General features: G+C 35.5%; 1 protein-coding gene across 50 annotated transcripts in view; it reads right to left on the reverse strand.

Annotated features, from left to right (window-relative positions):
• The window catches only part of RIMS2 (regulating synaptic membrane exocytosis 2), a 486,153-nt gene that overhangs the window by 161,479 nt on the left and 303,564 nt on the right, over positions 1-21,110 (reverse strand). For all 50 annotated transcript variants that reach the window (XM_030011022.2, XM_030011023.2, XM_030011017.2 and 47 more), the window contains 2 exons: positions 8,770-8,926; positions 4,318-4,434 (listed from right to left, as the gene is read on the reverse strand). In XM_030011022.2, the coding sequence (XP_029866882.1) occupies positions 4,318-4,434; positions 8,770-8,926 (274 nt within the window). The remainder of the gene's footprint in view (positions 1-4,317; positions 4,435-8,769; positions 8,927-21,110) is intronic.

Consider the following 21,110-nt stretch of genomic DNA (forward strand, 5'->3'; position numbering starts at 1 on the left):
CATATTATTCAGCTGTGTATTTAATAAAGAATGTGAAAAGAGAATTATCTGTTAAGCTTTCTGATTTTACAACGGTGTCATGTCTCAAAAAACTCTTTTCCTAGTTTGACCTAATCTGGCACCTAGCTATTAACAATGCTGGATTAGGAGCCTGCTACTTATAGATAAAGCAACTGCCAGTATAAAATGACTTTTGGAAATGTAGAATTTATATTGCTCTTGGCCACATTTAATTTTGTGTTAAATAATGGAAGCAGCTAATTAAATGGCATCTTATCTAACATGCAGCAGACTCATGATAGTGAATTAGTTTGGTCTTCACTGGTTTGATTACAGTAACCATAATTTTTGGCAGGTATTTTGGCATTTACTTTAAGGCATGTTTAAAAAAAAACTTTCAACGGCACGAAAAAAACAGAGTGTTCAACAGAAAGTCTGTATTTAAATGTGCTAATGAAATCACCTCAGTAATAGTGGTGTGATAGTCATGCTAGTCTCAGCATACCAAAATACCATCTCTGAAGTGATTTAAAGATAATGGAGAATACTTCTTTAAATAATCATGGTTGTGACTACCCCATTACTTTAACATAGCAGATAATATCTTTTGTTCTTTAAAATGGAAACTGCAATAGTCCTGATGAAGGGACAGCTGAGTCAAAATTTTTGTTTTCTCTCTTGTTTTCTTGTAAGTGCCTAGTAGAAAAATATTTATACTTTAGGAGTTTTCTCATACACTTCCACTGCAAGACTATTTGAGTTAGGCATTCTCTGAATCCTCTGGCCTACTATATCTACACTAAATTCAGCATTAGCAATTTCATGCCTCAGGGAGAGCACCTCTAGGATAAAGAATATAGGTTAGTTGCTAAATAGTATCTAAGCTGGTTAGAGCTGTGGGCCTGAGTACAATTTCCTTACACTGTCTTGGTGTTTGTTGTTAACTGCTGATATATCTTTCAGAAAGTAATACACGGATATAGTTTTAGCTGATGTCTTATTTTTGGAACTATGCTAAGTTTCTCACATTGTTCCTTTAATTCACCTAACTATATTGATAGCTTAAATATAAAACTCCGAGGTCAAATCTGGCTGTTTCCAACATTTTCTCTGTAGTTGGATTAGTTTCAGTTTCTGAAGTGAGGTAAAAGTCTGCTTTAGGGAGTTTATTAGAACATGTCAAACTGAAGTTTACAAGGTTATCCCATTACAGATAAAAGATCTCATGGAACTTGGGGCTGCATTAGGTCATAAGCATTCATATTTCTTTCCATTACAAATTTAGGCTATTTCATAAAAGAGTGTGGGTACTTGCAAAAAAACTCCTCGCGTTTTGACAAAAATGTACATCTATATTAAATGTATAGTTAACAAATTAACTTGATTTCCCACTTTGTTACCAGTATACACAGTACAATTCTGCTATCTTTGATAATACAGCAACAGATATGAATTTTAACTGTAACTTTACCAGGTGAACAAAAATCACTATATGATTTGATAGCAACATTTGGCAGATTTAAAGGCTTGGTGTTTGAAATTAAAGCTATCTCAAATTAAATTTAAAAAATCATGTCTTTCAGCTTTTTAAAAATAATTTGATTTTCATTTCTAACTATACATTCAGTTTTGAAGGAATGTTTAAATTGCCATTAGACTTGAGGTCATTAGACATTTTTGTATGTGGTTTCATCTAAGTCCTTAATCCCATATATCTTAGAGAATTTTACGCTGAATTATCTAGAAAAAGAAGGAAAGAATTGTCTTACTCATGTTCTCAGTCATATTTTGACTTAGCAACTGAGCATGTCTACAAGAACGTACTTTTTCAAAGTCCCTTTTTTGCAAGCAGCTCCATGGGATAAATGGACCATGGAAACAACAAACCATCAGAGCTGTGGGAAAGCAAAGCGTGATTTTTTTTTCCAGAGGTAAGTGTGGAACAAAAAAAGGATGACAAGTAGAAAGATTATAAACCTATACAAAGGTTCAGTTTTTCCACTTCTCCAAACTGCCTGCAGTTCCAGCAGTTTTCAGAATCAATACAATTAAAGAGTTACTTTAGGGGCTTGTGTACACACCATTGTTTTTTATTATGTAACACAGACAGTATAACAAATACTCACTAACAAAATTTGAAGTCTAATAATCTCTCCATTCATAAGACCACTGTCAAACTAACAATGAATATAAAACATGATAAATGTTTGGGAATAGTCTTTTTCTATTCTCTTAAGTGTTGCCTAAAACCAATATGCTTCAGAGACTGTATGTTGCAATAGAGGCATAACTAGTCAACAATCTGATTACACAGGCAACCACTCACCATGTACAAACAACAGAACTTGTGTGTTTTGGAAAATACGGGTGACATAAACCTGTGTTCAGAGATTCAGAGCACACCTAACAATCAAATACCTATTCATCTAGAATGGTCGTGTGAAAATTCAATAATCGCATCCCCAACAACTTTCTGACTTTTTTTTTCTGACATAGTCTCAAAAAACAATTCTCTATCTCTAAGTCAAGCCAGTCCAGTAGGGATTATTTGATTGAAGTGATGGGGAAAGATTGTGGTACTGTACTTCAAGCCACCTTTCACTGCTATTCATTTACCTGGGAGGCAGCAAGTAAACTTGCACAGTGAACAAACCCAGGAGCATTCTATAAGGTATATACAGGCCCTAAGGACAAGATTAGATCCTATTTCAAGGATGACTGGTCTAAAAAATCAACATAGTATTATCCCGAAAGCATTGTTCTTTTAAGGAAACAGCTCAGAATCCTTAAGTTACTGCCTTCTGTATGAAAATAAGATAGCCTCACGAGCCAACTAAATAGCATTCTTCTTTTCTATAACTTAAATAGAAATATTAAATAGTTTAATGCAAAAAAGAGTTAACCTATTATCTATTATACTTGTAATGAATACAGTTAACATTCTGGATGATAAATACTTGATTGCTTTTCACTATCTTAATTTTTTTGCCCTTTTGACTTTTTTTTGGTCAAATTCAATTACAAATCACTTGAATAGATATGCACTTTTTTTTTTTTTTTTGTACTCTTTTTTCTAACTTACCTAATTAGGAAAAAAAATTGTAAATTTTTTTTCTGGAAAATTTTGTCTTACATTCCTTACAATCATTGACCATCACATTAGTGTTCTTTTAAGACACATTCACCTTTTCTGTTCAATATTGCTAACAAAAAGCCACTGATTTCTTAAATTCTTTGTATTACAGTTAGCAACACCAATTATGTGCTTTGATGCCACCTGAGGAATAACCTGTAATAATCACCTGTGAAAGTATTAACTTCAAACACTAGTCAAATAGCACTCAATAAGATTACAAAATATATCTGTATTACTCCTTGCTATATCGAATTATGAAATGGGACAATATCTAACAATTATGCCTCTCTGATTATAATGTGCAGGTTTTCAATTTGGTGTATAAGAAGCTGGAAGATGTTCAAAATTAAAGGTAAAAAATGCTTTTCCTTTTGATTTTCTGACCTGAAGACAATGAGGTGGGAAAGGTCTTATCAATATATTTTTTTAATGTCGCAAAGGCACTACCACAATTTATTCAGCAAAATTAACTACATTAGCCAACTATTGCGTGCTATTCTTTCTTACATCATTAAAATTCATAGAGGTTGCTATAGCTCTGCTCACTCTTTAAGAAGTTCCATTAGGCAAAACATTAGTCATGGGAAGATGTGCCTCTAAACACGAAGACCCCAATTCCATTCTAACACACATTGCCATAACCTTTTTTTTATTTCCCCCACAAAAATGGCTCATAAAGTTTAGAAAAGACAAACACAGTGCTAGAATATACTTTTGTTATATCCGTGAATTGCACTGTATCCAATGGGAGCATTACATTAATAATGAGCTGAAATTTTCCATTTTTATGCCTCTTTATTCAGCAGCAAAAATGACCAAATCTACTCCTAGATTTTTTTAAAGATACTCAGCACTTAAAGAATTTATTAATACAGTACACAAAAATATTTTTATAAAAAAGGACAACTAAGCTATTTGTCTTTTATATAGTAAAATTTCTCACAGATTGTTCAGATTCCCTCTTGGCAAAGATACACTAACTTGACAGTTTTGCCAGCCTTGTGTGAACTGTATATTTTTTAATGTATATCATGTAACCAGTGGTTAAATGAGTAGGGAAATGCTCATCTGTGGGATTAGGTAAGTAATTTTGCTATTTACTTCAGTGAGCTACCACGCTGAAGTAATTCACCTTGATGAGTATAGGCTACAGCTGTTTCTAATTCCAGTCAGATATTTACCTCTCTCTGTCCGGGGAGTAGTGGTCATCTATAACACGGTGTCTATCCATTCGGTTCAGGGTATTGTAATGCGCAGGAGTAGATCGAGTCCCTCGTGGTCCCTGATCCACATTCCGACTAAGGATAAAAGACATCAGATTCTGAGTTCTGGGTGTGCCTGGACCACATCCCCTCACTGGTTTGTACAGACAGTTATTAGCAAACACGGTGGTAATCAGTTGTGTTGGCTGACCTATCTTTTGTATACTTTTACTCTCAAATAATTTTAAATCTCATGGTAAAAAAATTTTCTCCTACAGAAAAAGGTGTTAAGTCCATGCTAGGGATAGGGATTTTTTCTTCTGTTTCAATGTTTGTTCTGGAAATGAGAGGATATATCTCTTTTTTTTTTTTTTTTTAATTAAAAAAGTTAATTTTAGACAAAATTTCCTTAGTTCTTCCAGACTAGTACCTTCAAGGAAAATTTCCTTTCTAGCTGAAACATACACTGTGCAAAGAATTTTCCGTGAGCTCTTGAGTTTGGCTATACTATAAAGATGTAAGCTGTAGTAGGACACAAGGAGGACTTCTGGCCATTATGGTAGAGTGCAGCCTGCTGAAAACATTGTAATCTGAATTAAACAACAGGTGATTGTTTTGCACTGGAAAGTTTATTCTGTAATCTCACTATCATAGAATCTGAAAAAGACAGAACTCTTTAATTAGGTGTAACTGGTACACATAGTGCAGGCTTCGTTAAAGAGCACCAATCACCTTTACAGTTTTGTACTATTTGAGACCAAAGCTTTGCCCATCGATTGCTTTACTCAGTTTAACTATTAATACCTACTGATACACACTAACTTCGCTTTTTCTGCTCTGTAAAACACATCCACAAGAATAGGAAGATAGAAAGACAACAGCTAACTGTAATAATTATTAGATAATTAAAACATAATTGTTTTGTATAAATTTGAAAATAACAGTTTGCATACTTCCCTCCATGCAAATTCAAATTTTAGACCAATAAATTCTTCTGCCTCCTGACTTTTCCTGCAGTTTTCCCTAATTTGGGCCTCTTCCCCTGCCCTTTCTTTCTCTTTTATACCATTCAGTTCCTGTGTCCTTCCTTGTCACTTTGCCCTTTTGGTACCTGTCATCCTTATCCTTTGTCATTTGCCAGTCCCTGATTAGTGTTAACCTGTATGTGTATTCTTCATTGCTGTTGCCATGCTGTTGTTTATTTCTGCATATAAGTGCTATGAAGATGTTGCACTACACATAAAGTTTTACCTTCAGTTCTACTTCATTTCTCATAAAGCATTTCTCCACTCTGGCTTTCATGAAGCCAAATACAAAGTTTACTCTGGCTAGTAAACTTTATATTTGCCATATTAAAAGTGAGTACAATTCTACCTTCTACTCTACAACTCTTCCCTGCAACTTCTCTGCATGTGTTTTAACCCCCTTATTTATACCAAAAAGAAAGAAAATCCAGTATAGCTTTTACCCTGCCATTGGACTCTTTCATGTATATTTGTACTCCAAAACGGACATTGACAGGGTTCCTCTGCTGTTCTTTGTTAGCTTTTTTACTCTTCCCAACAACCAATTCTCATTCCTCCTTTCTGAATTCGAGTTTCTGTCTGACCCTTTTCCTCAGGGTCTCTCTTTTCATTCAGGTTTAAAAAAAAAAAAAATCTTAGGTTTTTTTCTGTCTATAGTATTATTGTCTTGTTTTACTCATCTCTTCTTTTGACTTAAATATTTAAGCTTTCTCAAGCTGTAATTTCTTTGCAAAACTTCCCAAAGATCTGACCTTTGCTGTCTGCCCACACAACCAAAACTCCTGCCTAAACTCTGATTATAAGCCTTAGTCCTGAAAATTCAGTCCCATTCTGTCTGCCTAAAACAGTTTCAATAAGATTGTGTTATTGGCTTATTGTTCTAAATAAATAATTTCTTCTTTGAATTGCTGTATTATATCAGATTCTGACTTCATGCTGCTTTTTAACATCCTACACAACTGTATTTCTTCTACTTCAAAGTGTTACTACTATTTCAGTTCTCTTTCACTCTGCTAAGGATGCCTTTGTCAGCCAGGTTTACTATTTAACAGAAAATGACATATTTTCTCCAGTGAAACTTATTCTATAAGAAAAGTAGCTTTCACAACACATGCCTTCGCTCTTTTGGAACTTTCTTGCAGTTGACAGAATGTGTACGGAGCAACCAGACAACAGGTAAGCCGGTGAAAAGGTGTAATTGCAGGTGGTGATGGTAGAGAATAATGAGCATCCTACCGGATTTACCCCACCATTTCAGCCTAGCCACTTTCTATAGTCACCTTCATCTTGCTTTTTCAAATCCACAGTCTTAGAAAAAGCTAAACATGATGTTGTTCAGTGCCTGCCACAGTCTAAACTCTATTCTGATCTACAGAGTCCATTAAATGTATTACCTGAAAACATTAGAAGAGCAGTAACAATTTCTTGTCAGCTACTACGCAATGTGACTTTGGTGGAGTTTATTAACAAAATCCAGTAGAAGGACTGAGGACTGCAAAATGGCTTCTAAGATATAACAGCAACTTGCACTTTTATGGCCCAAGAGCTCCGGCCTGCAGAGGCATCAATTAGTACTTGGGAGATCTCTGGGAGTGCAGCATGCTTACAGCAGTTAGAACATGTCTGTAGGAGCACATGTATAACAAACTCAACTAAACATGGTGCAAATGTGATTAATAATGCTTATAGCTTTGCTGAGTACACCTGGATTTTTATTAGAATTAAAAAAGACATTTCTGTAACCCAAGGATTATGCTTCTTTTCTACAAACTCTCAAGTTCTGGCAACCCAATTCTCTGGGCTCGACAAGTCCTCAAAGAAATGATTTGGTGAGTGGGCAGGGAAATAGTACATAAATAATGCATTTGATTGTGACATTGTAGAAAATAGCTGAAACATTTTTCTCTGTAAGTTCAAAATTGTATTTAAAAATTTAGCTTTAGGAAAGTCAGGAAGCAAGAAACATTTCATACGTGTAAAAAATGCAAAACTACAAGAAAATGAAAAGAAGGTTTTTCAATGGTGTTAGACAAGTGTTAATTACTAGCTTGGGTAAAAGTTCTGCCCAAAATGCACACAGCATGCAGGCACACACAAAAACACAGACACAGACACAGACACACACACACACAAAGAGATTTTGGTCACATTTATGTCTATATCCAAGACAAAAAACCCCAGGAGATTTAGCATAGGCAATTACTTAGACTGAAATCAGTATAGTAGAAATCAGAATAGGCCCCTCTGTATCTACTGTTTATGTCTCACTTAAAGTCAGGCTGGTTTTACATATGGTTTTAGATTTCAAGTAGAAACTTACAGTTTCTGCCTGTTAGCTGTCTGTGACGATATGGGATAATTTGGGATCCTAATACCTCACTAATGCAAAAGGATATCATTTATTCTGTGTCTGTTAGAGGAAATGTAAGAGGATGTTCTCTTAAGAGGAAATTCTCTTACATAAGTAAGAGAACATGAAGTCAAGAGAATTTTAAGCTAAAAAAAAGACCAAAGATAACAGAAAGGAAAGCAGAACACAAGAAATCAGAATGCCTGTAGAAGAAAGGGATAGACACATGTACCTGACATTAAATATTGGATACCAGGTCTTCAGTATTAAATGGGAATTGTGAGCATTATGGGCAAAGAAAATAACTTCCCTTTTTATTCCAGATGAATTACACCAGCTGGAAACGTACCCATACATAGTGTCAAAAACGCTGGAAAACAGGCTTCATTCCCCTTTACATCTATTCTTCTGCTTCCTTTCAAGAAAGCTTATCCATGCAGGAAAATTCTTAATTCTGGCTTAAACAGTATATTCAATCAAGTAGGAGTCATTACAAAAAATGGCTAGCTTTTGGAAGAAATGTCCTGATCTTTGTTTCACAAGATAAATAGTTATCAGAGCCCTTATAAGATCAGGAGTTGATATTTTTCAGTATAAAATTGTATGTGTGTCAATTTATTCTTAATGCTTTCAAAGTTTGAAAAAAATAGTAGAAAGCAAGCTACTATGGGCAGGAAGTATGGCTCTCCCAGAACCTTAATTCTACACAGACAAAAGGGTTGAAAACAGCCACTGACAAATGAATGCCAAGAAAATGTCAAACCATCACATGCTATAGAACATGGCACTTTCTAAATAGCTCTTGAAAATGAAAATCTGGAGAAATATTTTCCTTTCCTTAGACTGGAATGTACTGATTTTTGGTGAAAAATAAGACAAAACTAGGTGAATTTTTTCACATCAGTATAATGTAAGAAAAAACATTATTGGCTTTACATAATTTCATAAGATCTAACTAATTGATTGCCATTTTGAAAGTCTGGAGATTCTTTCCAGTATTGTACAGGATCAATACCACTTAAATTTATATACCTACGTAGTTAAATAACAGTTTACCTTTGGGGGGGAGGGACACTGGGAGACCACGATCTAGTCCGTCCTATACTATCTCCACGGTGAGGGGACCCTGATCGAGAGCAATGATTAGATGACATAACTTGTTCTGGCACTGATAGCGTTGAACTTTGAAGATCTCTCCCATTATGTCGATAATCTAAAAAGAAATGCAAATATTCAATTAATTTGAAATTACACTTTTTAATTTCCTACCACATTTGTAGTACTTAGAAGCATGATAAAAGGTGGAACTTGATCAAGAATGTTATCATGTATTCTTCTTGGGTTTTGTAATAAAAAATACATATGTAAAGTTGATTCCTGTTGTTATGCTTAATTTAAGCACAGCTACAGTTCCTATAGTTATACTTTAAAAGTATAGAAATAAATTGCCATGCACCAAACTGGGGAATTAATAATAATAAATATATCCAAATTTACCATTTATTTGTGGTCAATGTGATGGACTAATAATAAAAATAATAAAACTGACTTTTTTCCTTAGAATGCCATACAAAATTGATTATCACATTTTTTTAATTAAAATTGTATTGTAACAATTGTGTATAATATACTTCAAACAGAAATATCCACAATTAAAAACTAATCCAAAATTCAGTTTAAAAATTTGGGATAGGAAACTACTATGGGGTTAAATACAGAGTTTGGGTTCAAGAAAGATTTGTAATTCAGAAACAATTAAAGAAACAATGACTCAATTACATCAGATTTCACTCACAGTTCTGAACTTAAACATGATTCCTTCACAAATATACGAGCTAAGGCCACGCAGACACCTGCTTACATCCTGGACCTAATCTTGAATTAGGATAATAGGCATAAATGGTCTAAGCAAAAGCCTTCCCAGTTACAATAGCTTAAAAGGCTACCATGTGGACATTTTACATAGGCTGTTAAGAAAAATCTTTTTTAAAAGCTGGATCTGTTAAAGTGACTGTCTGCATCTAATTGAAAAAGTTGAATTCACTGTCCCAGTGTACAATGCTCTCTGTGAAAAAAAGATGCCAGCTATACAGCAATTTCCAAGAAGTTTCCACAAATTTTGTGAGGATCAAATTAATATACGATGATAAGAAATGGAAAAATTGCAAATATCTGATGGTGCAGTTTTGCAGAAATAGGTCTTCAGACAGCTCCTGGTGGCTATGACAACTGATATAACTGACTTTTTATTCTGAAGACAGTAACCAAGTAAAGAATATTTAGAGAAATCCACCTGGTGCTGGAAATATTCTGGCTTGTATTTGGTCTTCTACTTCAGATTGTTCTTAGTTTTCTTCCTGGAAAATGTTTGGTAAGCACCTAAGCAAAACCTCATTAATTCAGTCCATTTTATGGTTCCAAGAATGTTCGATACTTCCAACTGAGTATTTATATTCATTGCATGGCCTTAGGACAAGGATACATATGGACCATTCTAATTGATAAATATCTTCTTCCTCCTATGTTTAGGTGTAAGCTGCTTTGTGTATGTCTGTGTATCTGTGTACATAGAGGGGAAAAATAGCACATCACCATTACATTACATTAATGTAACAGTGTTGAGGATCAGATACTCTTTCCTCACTTCAAAGCAATCAAGCCACGTTACGTGTAGTCTAAGCTGAGAGTCAGTAATGAACTACAGACTTCTATGCCGTGTATGAAGTACACTTATTAGCATACACACTGATTAAGTATATAAGGACCAGTGCAACACAGTTCTGGGTGAAATCACCAAAGGAGAGACAGGGGAAATTTTACCTGTGTTTGAAACAGGGTGTTGTTCACTAACGAGTAAAATATAGAAGATGTCTAAATAAAGTTTTTGCAAGTCAGTCTGGAAATCAATAGACTCTGCAATTCTGCAGTTCTTTAACCAAAAGAGAAAGAGCTAAAGTAACAGCTGAAAGCTCAATAATGTTAAAATAAAAAATGTAACAAAGCAATAACAAATTTCTTAATTAAGGACATCCATGAGATATTTGCCAGTTTTATATACTAAACAAATATTGTCTTCAGTACAAAAATAATGCATAGAGAACTATTACTTATTGATAAAACCAGCATTTCTAGAGAAAGCCGCGAAAGGATATATAAGATATTTTAATTTGCCCAGGAGCTGGAAGAACATGAAATGCACTGCAGAGCACAGAGAGGCAGGAAAATGAAGTGGATAATTTTGCAGGTTCTTTGAAGACTCTGGTCAAGGTGTCATCAAAAGAAAAATTCTACAGGTAACAGGCAACCAAGGGAATACAAGTGACCTGTGAGGAGCTTTGTAGGCCTCTATCTGCTATTCCAGAGAGGAAAAGAGCTATAAGCAATTCTGAGTTAAGACCCCAAGTGAGAGCTCTGCAGACTGTTTTTGTATATACTACAAGTTATTTTCTCTATTCTTAAGTGTTATTTTTTATATTTTACTGTTTTTAATTTATGGTATATAACACTAAGACAAAAGGTATTGTGTAAAGAGTAAGAAATGTACTGAAATAACCAGCAGTTATTATGCTATGATATCATGCCATAGACTGAAATAAAACAATACCCCAAATCTGTATTTTCTGCAGAGAAGCCCAACAGAAATTGGGATAATTTAGAAAGGCTTGGTTTTTTACTATGACAACAGGTGATTAATTGCAAACAGCATCCTTACAATGCAAACTACATCTTTTCTAATTTCACAGTGAACAGCTTATTCAAAAAATGTTTAATATTTCCATTAAAAAACTGAAAAATCTGGAAAATGGCTTATCAGTTATTTTTGCTGATTATATTAATTGAAAAGTATTGTAAATAGCAATAATAAACAAATTTCTAAAGATAGTCTTAAAGTGGCAGAAAGGTTTTAATCTCTAAAAGACAAGATGATACATTTTGGGAAAATAAAAAGTTATCTCCAGGAAGGCATATTCTGAAAACACATTGTACTGGGTTTGTGTGGCAAGGTTTTGGTAGCGGGGGGGCTACAGGGGTGGCTTCTGTCTGAAGCTGCTAAAAGCTTCCCCCATGTCGGACAGAGCCAATGCCAGCCGGCTCTAAGACAGACCTGCCACTGGCCAAGGCCGAGCCCATCAGCATCAGTGGTAGCGCCTCTGGAATAACGTATTTAAGAAGGGAAAAAAGTTGCTGCACAGCTGCAACTGCAGCTGAGGAGATGAGTGAGAACATGTAAGAGAAACAACACTGCAGACCCCCAGGTCAGTGAAGAAGGAGGGGGAGAAGGTGCTCCAGGTGCTGGAGCAGATTCCCCTGCAGCCCGTGGGGAAGACCATGGTGAGGCAGGCTGTCCCCCTGCAGCCCATGGACGTCCACGGTGAAGCAGATATCCACCTGAAGCCCATGGAGGACCCCACGCTGGAGCAGGTGGGGATGCCCGAAGGAGGCTGTGACCCCGTGGGAAGCCCGTGCTGGAGCAGGCTCCTGGCAGGACCTGCGGACCCGTGGAGAGAGGAGCCCACGCTGGAGCAGGTTTTCTGGCAGGACTTGTGACCCCACAGGGGACAGACGCTGGAGCAGTCTGTGCCTGAAGGAGTGCAGCCCGTGGAAGGGACCCACGCTGGAGCAGTTCGTGAAGAACTGCAGCCCATGGGAAGGACTCACGTTGGAGAAGTTCATGGAGGACTGTCTCCCGTGGGAGGGACCCCACGCTGGAGCAGAGGAGGAGTGAAGAGTCCTCCCCCTGAGGAGGAAGGAGCGGCAGAGACAACGTGTGATGAACTGACCACAAACCCCATTCCCCGTTCCCCTGCGCTGCTGCGGGGGAGGAAGTAGAGAAAATCAGGAGTAAAGTTAAGCCTGGGAAGAAGGGAGGGGTGGGGAGAAGGTGCTTTTTTAAGATTTGGTTTTATTTCTCATTATCCTACTCTGATTTGATTGGTAAAAAAACTAAATTAATTTCCCTGAGTTGAGTGTGTTTTGCCCATGACGGTAATTTGCGAGTGATCTCTCCCTGTCCTTATCTCGACCCATAAGCCTTTTGTTGTACTTTCTCTCCCCTGTCCAGCTGAGGAGGGGAGTGACAGAGCGGCTTTGGTGGGCACCTGGCATCCAGCCAGGGTCAACCCACCACACACATAAGTGAAGAGCAAGTTATTATGAACTTATATATAATGAAATAAAACCCATGATTTACTGTACAAGTACACATGACAAAATATTTTCTATTATTACCCTAATAATCCATATCTATAGATATAAAAAATGCAGAGATGGTTCTTAGTATTCTGCATACACAGGAAGCATTTGTATCATTTGGAGATGAAAAACATAATGAAGAGCAGTAATATGAAGAAATGGGAAAATCCTTTAAAAAAAGAAAATCTAACATTCAAATAAGCAGTTTTATACAATAATTGGTATGTACAGACACTGAAGTACAAGGGGAATGAGTGACAGCATAAGGTATTCTACCTGAATTAACATAGTGAAGGGCAAGGAGTTCAGTCAACAAAACACAAAAAACCTACTCTGTCTAAAAAATTCCTAGAAGTGAGAACTAGTAAATAAAAATAATTAAATTTATTAAATTTGCATACCTAAACAAATTAATTAATTTTTTAAAAAGCCTCCTCAAGCTCTAACTTGTTATTGTATTGACCACTTGCACATTATTGTTGCAATAAATCAAAATATATGACTATCTAATTAAATTGTCAAGTCTGATCAAAAAATGTTTTACATTAAATTGGAAGCAGACATGCAATGCTTTCTGGTAACTAACACTGGTAGTGCTTCCTTGTAACAATTTCAAAAGGCAGAAACTATCAGCACTCCTAATAATTTTGCATCAACAGAACTAGACATGTTAAGCTGTGTTTGAAGAAACAGATTAATACTCTCTATGCTTTGTAGCCAGAAAATAAACTTTGAAATTCATAATTAATTCACTCAAAACAGAAACTACTATATTTACAAACTTCTCTTTTGCCAACACGTCACACATTGAAAAGCAGCAGTTTCAGTAGGGCAACCCACCAACATGAGTTAATTCCAAAGTCATCCTTCAGTTTTGTAGAGTTAATGTAGCGCTCTGCCTTATTTCACACTATGTATTTTCACTAGCTAGGAGTCAAAGCAACACAGAATGCTACCTCATACTGAAAATAACCATATCAGGTTTTCACATAACACAAGTTTCTGTGAACATCTGTAGAATTTAATACTTTTATTCAATAAAAATGTCCATTCTATAAAGTTGCAATACCAGAAAATATTAACATGTGTTTAATGTGGAGAGGAAGGAGTTTAGGGATAGATCCAGCAAGGTTCTTAGGTTTCTTGAGTATAGTCATTATCATTCCAACACTTTACAACCAGAACAAAATCTAAGCTGTAAAGGAAAATATTTAAACTGTATGAATGCATGAGGAAAATCAGGTATTTCAGAAAAATGATCCAAAAAACTACATGTTGTTAACACAGCCACGTAGATGCAGGTCACAGAAGATGCCTTGTTTTGAACTTAGGTGCCAAAATCAAGGGTGCAAGGAGGATGCTTCCATCCACTCAGGATCCAAAGCCCTGCATTTTCTCCTGACATAGTGCATCTTAGAGTATTTTTTTAAAATAATTGAATAGGGATAAGTTGAAAACTGTTTTTTCATTTCCTGGGAATCTAAGAAAGCTGCTAAGCTTATGTAGGGGCGAGCTGACTAGTCACTCAGACTATGCCAGTTCTGAGAAACACGCTCAGAGAAAAAAGTATAATCGTGTACAAAATCTTCAGACCCAAAAGGTAAGAGCTTAGCAAGTTTCTTGATCAGTTTTGGACCATGTCTTTATGCCACCTACGCACTGATTCTTTTTCTCCAGCTGAAACCAGATGAAAAAGATGGCACATACTAGACTGTACCTTGAGACTTCAACTGGTATGGGATTTCAACCCAAAATTTAGAGACTATAAGAAACCACCTTGGATACAGTGGGATACGGCAGAAATATCAAAAGTACCTAAGAAATTGTTTAAGAATAAATTTCACAAGACGAAGTATATTGAGACTCTGCTGATACCAAAATAATTGATTCAATCATCTTTCACTTGTTTATTCTTTCATTGAATGTCAATGGCTTTTGTTGCAATTACTATTTATCAAATAAAATACTTCTGTATCTAGGAGATTTGTGCCTTTCATTGACACATGAGCTTCAGAGGAAAGACAAGCATGTGATGACCCTGCAGTCACAAGAGATACAGAGAGCAATGGGCCAGCTCCGTAGTTACAAAGTTTCAGGAAGATGACATTAACACAAAGCTTACATGGGAGGTGTAACACCACACCTAGCACCAATCCCTACACCCCAGAAGTGGCCAGCACTGTAACAAGTATGTTTAACCATCAAGCTGGAGTTCTTCTAAACCCCAAACAGACTTTGAAGCTGCTACTGATGACTGATTGACCATGGGATATGAAGTGGTAACTAACTTTGGTACTCCTAGCTTGAGAACTTAATTCTCTCTAGAACGTGACTGGCTTTGCTTGCCCAGGAGTTGAAACATTCACATCTCTCTCAAGACAGGTGACATTCCAAAAATTACAGTGACATTCTTGATTGAAAAAGGTATGATTTAACTTCCAATTTCAAAAATATTCCATGTCCTGGAAATAAGGTTAGAGAAAGAAAGTAAAAATATTTTCTTGCGGAAAGAAATTATACCCAGTAAAAACAGGTCATAAGTGCAACTTGACCAAGGAGCTGTTACTGAGCAAAGCAGATAGTTATTTATAGCAGTAGTAAAAATAGGATAAACATTGGAATCTGCTTGCAGCTGTAAATATTAAGTCATTACCATAGAATCAAAGGCTCTATAACTATGGCAAGCATCTTAAATCAACGTACAAAGCACACAGAACCTGATAATCAGTATAGAGATAATCAGCAATAAACAACTGTGAGCTGCGGACACTGTGAGATGGGCACATGACAAAGATATCTGCAATGCTACCACCTTCTTCTTTTCATGGAAGGGTTTCATTAAAAACTGATACACATCAAATGAGGGATTTTACAAGGCACACTAAATATAGCTTCCTCTGAGCTGAAGTTTTAATTTTATCTGTTTTAAGAGAGAATATTAATACATTTGACTTAAAGTATTCATCCACACAGTACAGCTGTACTGTGCTAATATTATGCTATGCAGTGTACATGTTCAGTAAATACTAATATTAATAAATTGTTATAAAATCCTGCAGCTTTCAGGCACAAAATTACAGAAAATCACAAACCTCCAAATAGGAGGTTCACATCAACAACACTAAAATAAACCTAAAAAAACCCACTGAAAAGCACTAATAAAGCTTTTAATTTAGATGTCTTGCTGCTTGATTGACTTGAGAGAAACTCTTTGTATTAAAATTGTACTAGAAAAGCAATATTAGAATTGCCGTTCATCACAGGCAAAATAATTGGCTTGTTTCAGACACTGATGTTAAGTGATGTTTTCTCCACTTTAACGTCTGTACTTGATTGAGGTGTCAAGCCTTCTCTTAATCAGATATTTAATTTTTAACACTCACTGTGGTTGGGTGTAGAACAAGCACTAATTAAAAACAATTATATAATCAAATTGCCAGAAATGCTTAACATACCAAGATTTCACACAGGGGCACTTTGGTGAGAGTTCAGTTCTTTTATACGAATGTGCTCAGCTTCTATTGTGATTTGAACATCTAAATGCAGAATTTGGATGTCCTCTGAAAAAGTGTTGACAGTAACTGATGAAATAAATTCAATTATTAATATTTGAATACTCTATAAATTGAAGGTATGTTATGCATGGGTTTGGGGATTTTTTTGGCATCAAAATATTATTCTACAGATATGGGAAGAATGAAAATATAGTGAAAGGAACCAGAAAACATTACAGTAGGAACAATTGGTTACTTGCTGCATAGTAACTCAGTTCCTCAAGAGGTGTTTCTAGCTCTACTGGTCTAAGGGTATGTAAGGACCCATTACACTTGAGACAACTCTTTTTAGCATTAATGTGTATGAAGAACATTCCCACAGAGCAATAAACCACAGCTTGACGAGTTTTCAGTGCTGCCCCTACACCCAGTATGACACAAAAAGCTTGAAAAAACCACAGTTACTATACAGATAACGTTTCTTCTTATTTAAGTACTCATCCATGTATATTTTCTGCTGTCCAGCAAGTCCCCCAAATTAGCCTCCTCTTGACACTGTTGATTGGAGTTTATCAGTCCTTTCACAGAGCATTTCCTTCTTAGAAGTGCTCATCACCACATTTGTAACTCATCCCAACTAGGCTTTTCCTTATGTGAGAAGTACTGATCAAGTCTCTGATTGGAATGCAACTGCCTTGCAGGTTTCCACTATCTGTTAGATGCCTTTGTCACTCTGTAGATATTGGGACTGTGGTAGAACGTGAACTAACATGCTGAGTTCATATTTGCTTAACTTTACTCAAAGAAGAGAATGCTGCTGATAATTACTGATAATCTGAAAATAAAACTTGAATTTAATTACATTTTTACTTTCAAAATGGAGTGATACAGCTTATACTTAAAAATATAAAACTAGTTTTAGGAAAAAAGGTATTAATTGAGAGAATTTGCATGTTTGAAGAGAAAGATGTTTCTGAGGAAATGATACTACAGAAATTTTTTTAAAAATAGTAAAAGTATTACTAAACTTTGCATTTGATAAATTAAAAATGAAACTAAAAATACAAGGAAAAGCTTGAAGAATGATAATAAAAATTCCTGTGTTAAGAACTGTAGGCATAAAGTTGTAAAAAAATATACACTTCATTTGTTTTAAAGCAAGGAAAATGGTTAAAGACCCCTTGACCTAATGGATCAGCAATAAGGACTATTTTAACATTGCTTGAATCTCACTTCCAATTTTGGCAGAAATTTTCGAGACACATAGACACTAAGCTATTTTTTACTCAAGGAAAAACCCACAAAAGACATGGGGAATGGGTATCAACACATAATAAAAGAAAAAGCTTGTCAATGTTTAGGTCTATAGTTACCAGGCTTTTGGGACACTACAGACTCCCATTTAGGGCTAGCTGGTGATCTACAATGACATCATTTATTTTAGTAAGGGTAGAAGTCATCCACTCTACATACTAATGCTGTAAGATATATTTCAATAGGCAGTTGATTTCAAGCTGTAACCAAAGTATTTGTGTGCTCTGTATCTGCTTTGAGCAGCAATCATCAACAGAATCCAGGTATAAAAATGCAGTTCACATTATCAGCAAGTAGAGAGGACTTTTTTTTCCTCTGCAGGGAAGGCTGCAACATGACAGTGAAATAACTCTTTCGAACAAAGGACTCCTCAGGTATTTTGAGAAGTGAAGCAAAAATGAATAATTGCTTTTCATTCTTCTTCAAAAACAGAATAATTTTTGTAATTTCAGTAAGAATTTCTTTACTGGTTGTTATTATTTTTTTTAATCTACTTGGCTCTAACTATCCTCTGAATAAATATCTTATTTGCTCCTGAGACAACTTGCTATCTTTTGCCTAATGAGAAAAACTTATCACCATAAATGCTTTTCTTCTCAAGGCTGGAGACTGCATTCTTTTACTTGGAAAAGCTCTTCTCTACAGAGATTTGCAATGCAGTTTATGCAGAATTCACTGCCTTACATTCTTCCAGGATTCATCTGCTGAAACATATCTCAGATTACAAGTGTTTCATAAAGTGATGTAGTGCAGATGAGATATTGGTGTAGAACTGAATTTTAAACATTAATATCTCACACTTAATATTTAAGTCTCACAACAGTGATAGGTGAGACTTTTTATGATTAAATGGTCTTGACAATACTTGTCTCTGTTCATAAAGTCAGACTCAGTAGGTTACTTGTACTTAGTAGGTTACAGCAGGTTCAATATACACTATGAGGAAGTACCTGGGAAGAAAACTATTTAGAAATTACGGTCCATATTCATTGAACTTCATTAACTGTAATGCCCATTCAACTTTGGTCAATAGAAAGAAAAAAAAAAAACAAAACCGCACCCTGCTTTTCATTGAATTGTATTTAGTATTATGATAATTTAAAAGGTGTTCTGTAAAGTGATCTGGAATTTTTCTAAAATCAATATAAAAATACTGTATTGTTTTTATCAATAAGCATGTAAGAGCATTCTAAGGGGCTGATGTGCTCCCACACAGAATTGCTGATGACAGAAAACTTTATGAGGGCCAAAGCTTATTGTTCAGGACAGCAAAATGAATGCTTTAAATGATTTGAAGACTATGTACAAGCAATCTAAAAGACAAAAACAGAACTTCTAGTGCCTCTCTTTCTGCTATCCTGTACTAAGATTAAATCCAGCAGAGATGAGATATAATAAAGATTCTGTTCTAGTGGTTTTGCTACCGAGATGAAATGAATGTATATTGTATATAAAGAGAGCTATTTTAAAATCTTGTAAAAAATCGCTTTTGCTTACTTGTTTAAATACATAATATGTTATAACCCTTTCTGACAGTAGCTTGCGTAGAATACACATATAACCAGAAAAAAAGACACTGAAGTTTTTCAATCGGTATATCATTATTTTCTTAAAAGCCCTTCCTGTTGACAGGAACAACACTCTCTTTTATAAGCCTGAAGTTTATTAAGTTTGTCTAAGCAGGATAAGATCCAAGCCACAGGAAGTGATAGCTTTTATGAATAATTTTTCCAAGAGATACTTGAATTTTTTGTAAAAATTAAAGTATGGTATGGGAAATAGACATATTTTAAGCATTTTATCATCAGGAAATTAATTTTGTGGATCAAAAGTACCACAGCAGTGACAAACATCAACTGCATATATATTAAAAATAGATGATGATGCAAGGAACTGTAGCTTATAAAGTTCCCTCTATTTCAGCAAATACAGTCTAACACAATCTTGCTTACAGATGTACATTAAGAAAGATCTTCCATTGCTGGATTTCTACCTATCACCAGCTTATCCAAAGACGAAGTCAATTGACCTTATGGGACCAATACCAGAGCAGCTATATAAAAAGGTGTTGTGGAGAAAGAGAAAATTTCAGCTTCAGTCAGGAAAACGGTGAAGCCAGACAGCATATATCTTTCAGTGAACTATAAATAAATACATAATGAGATCAAGGAAGGTCCATGGATTTTATAGAATCATAGAGTCATAGAATGGTTTGGGTTAGAAGGCACCTTTAAAGGTCATCTAGTCCACTGTTTTGAATAAAAGTAAATTAAAGAGAAACCAAAAGAGAATTCTTGCTCTTCTTAAAGGTTTCTGGAGTTTAGTTTGCAGGTCCAATACTTTGAATAAGCATTAATTTTATGGAAAGGATCACTGAGAGTACGTGACAGATATTAGCAAACATTCTTGATGTGATACAGTATTTATATGGCAGAAGGAAAAAGAGCAAAGTGAAGTGTCATGTTAAATAAAACCTGAAAATACAAAATGAAAGAACTGGGGTAAGTAAGAAAGAAAGAAAACAAAGAGAGACAAATGGCTTCATGCAAAGAAGGCATATATTTAAACCAAGATTGTGACGAGTCTGCAAATGAATAGAAAAACCTGAAACAAGAGAAGGATGTGGATGATAAGACAAGACAAGGATAAATCAAAAGACTTGCAAACACAGTGACAGAAGCACAAAAAAGAAAGGCAATAAATAAATATTTCAAAAGCAAAAGAACATCAAACTTTCCCACCCACACAGCCAGTCTGAATTAAAATGCAACTAAGGTGTAGAACTGTCAGCAGAAATCCAAAACCTAAAAGATCCTGAAGGAACTAAAGGTACATCAAAAACTCAGGTAAGGGAAGTAGACTCATTCACTGAACTGTAAAGACCACAATATTACAAGTTGTCAAAAGAGGAGTTTATGAAATCATAAAATTGTAAATCTAGGTGTTTCACAAGAATCCTGCTGATGTTCAAGCATCTGGTAAAACTTCTGCAAAACTCGGTACCTTTTTCCAGGACAATAGAAAGATTTCAGTTTCAAAATGGCACCATACTGGGCACTCTAGACATATATGCATCAACCCTCCTTTCTTCTTCCCTTTACTATTAAACTCCAAAGTTGGGTTGCTGCATTTCTAATTTAACTGACCAACAGGAATATGAAAGTCCTTCCCTTTGGGAGGACAGGCAATCTGAAAGCCTTAGTAACTACTAAGCACATATAGAAAGCTAACCAACCTAAGACCGAAAGTACAGTAAGTAGGAACAAGGGACTTCTGAGGATCACCCCCTCTCTGGTTCCAATACTTCACACCACTCTGGCTACGTATCCTTCCTGTCTTCTGACTGTAGTAAAGCAAACAGGGGAGTGGGAATATAAAAATGCCCTAAGTTTTCCT

This window comes from Aquila chrysaetos, chromosome 4 (genome assembly GCF_900496995.4).
Source record: "Aquila chrysaetos chrysaetos chromosome 4, bAquChr1.4, whole genome shotgun sequence".
NCBI lineage: Eukaryota > Metazoa > Chordata > Aves > Accipitriformes > Accipitridae > Aquila > Aquila chrysaetos.